The sequence below is a fragment of the Myotis davidii genome, unplaced genomic scaffold, assembly GCF_000327345.1.
Source record: "Myotis davidii unplaced genomic scaffold, ASM32734v1 scaffold271, whole genome shotgun sequence".
NCBI classification, from domain to species: domain Eukaryota; kingdom Metazoa; phylum Chordata; class Mammalia; order Chiroptera; family Vespertilionidae; genus Myotis; species Myotis davidii.
Genome location: NW_006284839.1, coordinates 3,347,784 through 3,355,460, shown reverse-complemented (window position 1 = coordinate 3,355,460; position 7,677 = coordinate 3,347,784). Strand labels below are relative to the sequence as shown.

General features: G+C 32.8%; 1 protein-coding gene across 4 annotated transcripts in view; it reads left to right on the top strand.

The window, feature by feature from the left end:
* The window catches only part of KIF20B (kinesin family member 20B), a 60,688-nt gene that overhangs the window by 5,710 nt on the left and 47,301 nt on the right, over positions 1-7,677 (top strand). For all 4 annotated transcript variants that reach the window (XM_015558095.1, XM_015558093.1, XM_015558091.1 and 1 more), the window contains exons 4-10: positions 485-601; positions 1,325-1,463; positions 2,021-2,205; positions 4,396-4,432; positions 4,877-5,104; positions 6,513-6,624; positions 7,462-7,533. In XM_015558095.1, the coding sequence (XP_015413581.1) occupies positions 485-601; positions 1,325-1,463; positions 2,021-2,205; positions 4,396-4,432; positions 4,877-5,104; positions 6,513-6,624; positions 7,462-7,533 (890 nt within the window). The remainder of the gene's footprint in view (positions 1-484; positions 602-1,324; positions 1,464-2,020; positions 2,206-4,395; positions 4,433-4,876; positions 5,105-6,512; positions 6,625-7,461; positions 7,534-7,677) is intronic.

Sequence of the window (7,677 nt, the reverse complement as noted above, 5' to 3'; positions counted from 1 at the left end):
TTGCTAGGGACTTGCCCGGCACTTGCTCTCTACCTCTATTTGTTATCTTACTTCTATCATTGACAGTCCCTCTAGGTTGTGGGCTGCTTGCCTGTGTTCCTGAGAAGCATCTACGGTACCAGTCTATAGAGTGTGTTTTCTTTAGTGAATTACCGGTATGTTTACCGGTAATAAACTTGCACTGTTTTATGTATATGTTTGATTACATACAGCCTTGTGACAGTTTTCCTGCATGTCATAAGCATTTGAATATAAATTAAAATGTTAAAATCAAATCTGATATTGTTTTACCTTTTATTTGGTGTGTGGAAGGTGTGCGGAAGAGGGGGTAGTCTTATACGGCGAGTATATAACAAACTCTGTATTTTGAGTGGAAATGTTAGGGGGTCGTCTTATACGCCCAGTCGTCTTATACGCCGGCAAATACGGTAATTGTTATTATTAATGTTATTATTGTGGGATTATTTTTATTTGTTTGTTCTAGGGCTGTGTGTATATGCTGGACTCACACACTGTTCTGCTGAAAGATCCTCAAAGTATCCTTGCTCGGTTAAGTGAGAAAAGCTCTGGGCAGGTGGCACAGAAATTCAGTTTTTCTAAGGTAAATACTCATATGAATCTGAAGATTTTTCTTTTTCTTTTTAAAAATATTTTTATTGATTTCAGAGAGGGGGAGAGAGATAGAAACATCAATGATGAGAGAGAATCATGAATTGGCTGCCTGGGAATCAAACCCGGGACCCTTCAAGTCTGCAGGCCAATGCTCTATCCACTGAGCAAAACCGGCTAGGGCTGAAGACAAAGATACTTGTCTTAGGTTAAATTGCTACATATTTGTATATAATTAGCTATATTTATCTTCTGCTTATGGAACTTAGATCTTAGGCACTAGTATTTTTTTCTCAAGGGTAGGATTCAAATTCCAGGTCTATAAATTTATATGTGAATAAATCACAGTTTAGTTCTTATAATAAATTTTTCTTAAAAAAATCCCCTCCTCCCCCCCAGTTCAGATGAAAACTTGTTTGGTTGGGTCAGAATTCTATCTTAAAAACTTCATCAGAGTAGGTAAACTATCAAGTTTACTTGTGAGAGTTAGGGATATGGCACCTATTTTAAGGATGAATCATAAAATGATGTAACATTTTTAAACATGAGAGATTCATTTACAAAAAGAAATAAATTTAAACATTTATCTCTCTCTTTTTTGGGGGGTTCTATTTCTCCTCTTCAGGATTTTCATATACGCAGAGGTAGGGTAGAACTCACTGTGAATATTAACTTGAATTTTCTAAAAAGATTTGTTTTTAAAATGCTTATTTAGGTTTTTGGTCCAGAAACTACACAGAAGGAATTCTTCCAGGGTTGCATTATGGAGCCAGTAAAAGACTTTTTGAAAGGACAAAGTCGGCTGATTTTTACTTATGGGCTAACTAATTCAGGAAAAACATATACATTTCAAGGTAAATTGCTTTGTTGCTTTTTTGTTGTTAGAAAAAATGAAGTACTAATATCCACTCATATAATACTTGCATGTAATTATGTTTCCATCACCTAGTACATTTGCTCCATTTTTAATAGTAATGAATAATTGAATGTGTACTGCTGATGGCTTTTAATTCACATTGAGTTAAGTCATTTATGAAACTACTTTACCCATATGATAGAGAATTAGATGATAAAAATTCAGAAAAAACGATTGATGTGACATAGTGAATTGAGCATGGATAACCAGGGAACAACTTTGTTTCATTTTACTATTATACTTTGTGATTATGGGTGATTGCAAATCTATGGCATAATCTGAATGTGAAATTTCAGGTTTTGCATCAAAATAGTAATTGATAAAATGTGAGCCACAGTGAACCAAAGTGATAAACTGAGTAATTCTTCACTTTCTCTCACATTTGTCTTAGCTGTTTACTTTTGTCTATAGTGGTATAAAAGGAGCATTGGTAGTCCAGGGATGTCCTTGCTTTCTTAACTCTAAGGGAGTATAAAACAAAAATTCTTTTCACAGGCACAGAAGAAAATACTGGCATTCTGCCTCGAGCTTTGAGTGTATTATTTGATAGTCTGCAGGGAAGATTATATACAAAAATGAACCTTAAACCACATAGATCCAGAGAATATTTACGGTTATCACCAGACCAAGAGAAAAAAGAAATTGCTAGTAAAAGTGCATTGCTTCGGCAAGTGAAAGAGGTATGGAAGTATTTTAGTATGTAAATATATCAAAACAAGCTCTTTAGTTTGTTTCAGCCTATGTTGGAATATTTATGGTGGTGGTAGTTGTCTTGTCTTTTTGAGAAAAGTACTAAAAGCTTGTTTGAAGACATCTCTTCTTTTTCTATTTTGTACATACAGCAGAAATGTTTAAACAAAACAAATGTAAATGGTTCTGAAATCTTTCTTGGTTGTTGTAGAAACACACTGTACTTACTATGCAATGATTTAAAAAATGTTTTATTTGTAAAAATGTTTTATTTTAATAATATATTTTTAATATATATACACACACACACAATCTAAAAGGAATATGAAAAAAAGTGTAAATTTCTTATAATTTCATTTTTGAAGAAAAAAACTACCATTAACGGATTGGAAAGTATCCTTTATGATCTTTTTCTCTCTATTACAAAAATCTATAAACAGCTTTCTATACAGGGATGGGCAAAAGTAGGTTTACTGTTGGGAGTATGCGAAACAGAGTTTATTCTTGTATTATATTATTTTATTATTTATTTGTATTACAATGTTAAACTTACTTTGCCCATATATGTATGTATGTATGTGTGTATATACACACACACACACGTATAGTATATGCACATATGTGTGTGTGTGTGTGTATATATGTATATATATATGTATATATACACAAAATCATATATATGGTTGCATATATCTTTACAGGTAGGATATAGTCTTGTGTAAACAAAAATGAGATTTTACTATACATACTTTCTATAACTTGCTCATTTAATACATTTTAAGTCTCTTACTATCTTAATTCATGTGTCTCTTACCAATTAGGTTATGTTTTGATCTCTTTTATTTTTTGTCTATTTCACCTCTGCCTTCTGAATTTTATGTTTTCAGAAATTTATCTTATTACAATTATTAAAAATTACTGACAGCTTTTATAAATATTATCAAAATATGGTGGGGATTTTCTTTTTTAAGATATTTAGAAATCAGGGTGTCAAGGTAGTAAAAAGTTGTTGATTAGTGGAGTTCAGAGTTCATGATGGTGGTCTGTGAAAGTAAAATAGAATATTAACAGAAATCATGGAGATGTTTAGAAAATTTCATAGATAATAGAGATGCGTCTGCCTATATCGCCGCCATCTTCTTTTCGCCGAAAAAAATTTTCTTAAGTTATTTCTATTTAAAACAAAATAGGTTTTTGCCTATAAAATTAAAAATGTTAAACAATGAGTTATTTTCATATACTGATTATAAAGTGTGTTTCTAGAAAGCAATTTGGCAATACTGTTAAGAGTGAGAACTTATATTTTTTTTTATTACTTCTACCAATTAAGACTTAGGTATATACCTAAGGAAATGATTAGCATAAAGAAGGAAGAAAATTAAGATGTCTTGTTACTTTTATGACAAAGCTTTGTAAGTAGTCTAAATGTTCAATAATAGAATAATTAAGTCATAAAACATTCAGTTATGCGGCCACCAAATGTTTACAAATAAATTTAATTATAGAGATAAAAAAAAAAACTTACAATGTAATAAGTGTGGAGAAAAGAATAGATGGGAATATATTGAAATATTAAGAATAATTGCCTCTGAATGGCAGGGATTATATATGATGATGTCTTTTTTAATGCTCGTATATAGTTTCCCAGATTTCTTTTGTGAGAATGTATTATTTAACTAGGAAAAAAGTACCTGGCAATCATGGCTCAGTGGTTGAATGTTGACCTTTGAACCAGAAGGTCACGGTTCAATTCCTGGTCAGGGCACATGGGTTGTGGGCTCAATCCTCAGTGTGGGGAGTGCAGGAGGCAGCTGATCAGTGATTCTCTCTCATCATTGATGTTTCTGTCTCTCTCCCTCTCCCTTCTTCTCTGAAGTCAATAAAAATATATTTTAAAAAACCGAAAAATCTAGGAATAAAGTTAATAGGCGGTTGGAGTGTTGTCCTGATATGCCAAGGTTTCAGGTGTGATCTCTGGTTAAGGTACATTCAAGAAGCAACCAATGAATGCATAAATTTCTCTTTCTCTCAAATCAATAAAAAAATATTAATAGACAGAGGTCATTGAGTAGATGAAAGGTGTTTGGTTGTTGGCTTATTTGGATAGGTAATTAATATATTGGTTATTTAATCTTAGCTAAAAATGTTTTTTAACTTCTAAAAATATCTTTCTTTTTTAGGTTGTTATGCAAAATGACAGTTATGATACTCTTTATGGTAAGGTTTCTTTTGTCACCTTTAAAATGATTATATTGCAAAGCTTTTAATTTTTGAAAAGCTTGTTATTTAATTCTTCAGTGACATAATAATACTTGGAAAATGGTACAGAGCTATATGAAATGTCATTTACTATAAAGTTTATTTGGATTTAATATCACAGATACCCATTTCACTGGTTGTGACTTTCATGTTGAATTTAAATGTCCTTTACATTTACTTTCAGTTTAGACATTGGTATATTTTCAAAAAGAAAAGGGGAAGCCAAACTTTGGTTAGTACAAATATTAGTTACATCTGCTTTGATCCAAACCTTATTTAACATTGCTAGTCAAAAGATTTAAGGTACTTAGTTTTTGAAGTGTAGGATTCTTGATCTATTCTGTTGTCTCATTTTTCAGTCAATTGCTTAATTTTGTGATTATTCTTTTTTATTTTTTGTAGGAAGTTTAACAAACTCTTTGAATATTCCTGAGTTTGAAGAATCTATGAAAGATTGTGAACAAGCTAGCTTCAATATGGATAATAACATAAAATTTTCTCTGTGGGTTTCTTTCTTTGAGATTTATAATGAGTATATTTATGACTTGTTTGTTCCTGTGTCATCCAAGTTTCAGAAGAGAAAGATGCTACGCCTTTCCCAAGATGTAAAGGGCTATTCTTTTATAAAAGGTATACTAATGGGTACTTACTATTTTATTGTTCTGAAGTAGCTTTTGAGGGTTTGTTATTAGCTATATGAAAGCGAACTGGAAATTGAAAAATTTATTACCAATTATTAACATCAAGATAAGGGAAGTTTATGCTCTGCAAATATGTTTTGGTATGCTAATTAAACCTGAATACAAAGGGGTTTATTTTAGTAAGTATTGTGTTTATTTGAGTATCATTGATTGAATTTTGAAAAATGGGAAAAGCTATTGATATTCTCATTATTCTGTTGCTTTGTAATAGTGTCCAAACTTTGGGGATTCGGAAATGTTTTTGTTCTTCTACAGTGATATCTTTCCAACCTTTTAAACCACTACTCACAGTACGAGATGCATACATATTAATAATATATGTATACAATATATTTACAACTCAGAAGTTTTATTATACTTACCCTTACTACAAGGAATGCACTTTGATGTTTTCTATATCCTACTTCCATTTTTATAAAATGCTATTTATGAATATAAATAAATTTGATTTTATGATTCATTAATGAATTCTAACACAGCTAGGTAGTCTTGTAGGTTTAATATGTACTGTGTTTTGTTTTTCATTTTTCTTTTCCCTGGATGTCTAATTCTAAGGAATCTTACCCGTTTTATTTATTTATTTTTTACTTTTTATTTTTTATATATATTTTTATTGATTTCAGAGAGGAAGGGAGAAGGGAGAGAGAGATAGAAATACATGATGAGAGAGAATCATTGATCGACTGCCTCCTGCATGCCCTGCACTGGGGATTGAGCTAGTAACTGGGGCATGTGCCCTGACTGGGAATCAGACTGTGACCTCCTGATTTCTAGGTCAACACTCAACCACTGAGCCAGGCTGGCCTGGCTCTTACTCGATTTTAATTTTCCCTTTGTATGACTTTGTAAAATAACATTTACTTTGCGTGTCTGTATAACTTAAATACTGGAAAGTTATTTAAATGCCCTTTCTTTATATACCTCTTTTCTAATGGAATATGGAATAGTTGAGTTGACTCCACCTAGGGCATGTTATTAAAAGAAAGATTTCATTATATGTCTTTGGGAAAAGAGATTACAAATCCTCAATGAGATTACATTGTACAACAAATACTGGGTTTTTATTAATTGACTAGAGGCCCAGTGCACAAAATTCATGCATGGGTAGGGTCCCTAGGCCTGGCCGGTGATCAGGGCCGATCGGGGCCTTCCGGCTGCTGGCTGCTGGCTGCTGGCTGCTGGCTGCCGGCTGGGGCCTTTCTTCATTCCACATCGCCCCCTGGTGTGGAATGTCATAGCGAGCAATCGGTCTCCCAGTCGAACTCCCAGGGGGACAATTTGCATATTAGGCTTTTAAATATATAGATATAGATATGTGTCCCATTTATTTTTTAAAGATCTACAATGGATTCAAGTCTCTGATTCCAAAGAAGCATATAGACTTTTAAAACTAGGAATAAAGCACCAGAGTGTTGCCTTCACAAAAATGAACAATGCTTCTAGTAGGAGGTAAGGAGTAAATCCTATGGTGTAAGCCTGAGGCACCCAGGTTATGCTAATGTAAATGCAACTAACTTAAGTTTAAAGTGGGCAGTAGGTTTTCTGATATGTTAAATGAGTTCATAGGCATAAAAACTGTAAAGAGTGCTAAACACATAAGATTATCAGGACTATTTCTTATTTTGACAAAGCATTTACTGTATTTTTACTCTTTCTTTATATGATTAAACTTAATATGTGAAGAGCTGCCTATAATGGAGGACTTTGTATCTTTTCCAGTTAACTCATGAACACAAACATACTGTTAAGAGAGAATCTCAAGGCATTAAAAATATGATATTTTGATGGGAGGAATTGGAGGGTGAGAGACAAAAGGAAATACTTTAATGTAATGACATTTAAAACGTGTCTTTCCTTAAGTGTAAAAGAGCCTTGACCCCTTAGATAAGCCCTTATTTTGGCCAAATATATGCTTTGCTTTAGGTATATACTTAAAGAAGATTAGCTGTACATAATACTGCTTTAACTAATAATATGATCTTTGTAAGCAAATTGAGACTTTATTATAAATGATTTACATTAGTAGAAGTTGGAATGTTAAGAGGAGCAGGTTCAAGGGACTTGGAGCTAAATGGAAGGTAAGATATTTGGTTTTAGACACACGGGTATGTAAGTGGCAGTGGAACACTGAATTAAAATACCGGCAAGCTAGTTGGGAAATGCAATGCTAGAGGTATGGCTAGTATTAGGGTATAAGTAGATGTTGATTTAGATGCTTGTTTCTCCTATTCAGAATGCAGAAATTAAAATGGAATATAACCCTTGATCTTTGTATATTTCTTTTAGTCACAGCATATTCACTATTAGAATATTGCAGATTGAAGATTCTGAAACGCCTCGTGTATTGCGAGTCAGTGAGTAAGTTGAGCATTTTTGAAATTGTAATTATATATATACTAGAGGCCCAGTACACGATTAAATAGTGCGTGTGTAGGGTCTCCTAGGCCTAGCCTGCCATCAGGGCCATGTCCGCCACAAGCTCCACGCATGCTGCTGGCGCTC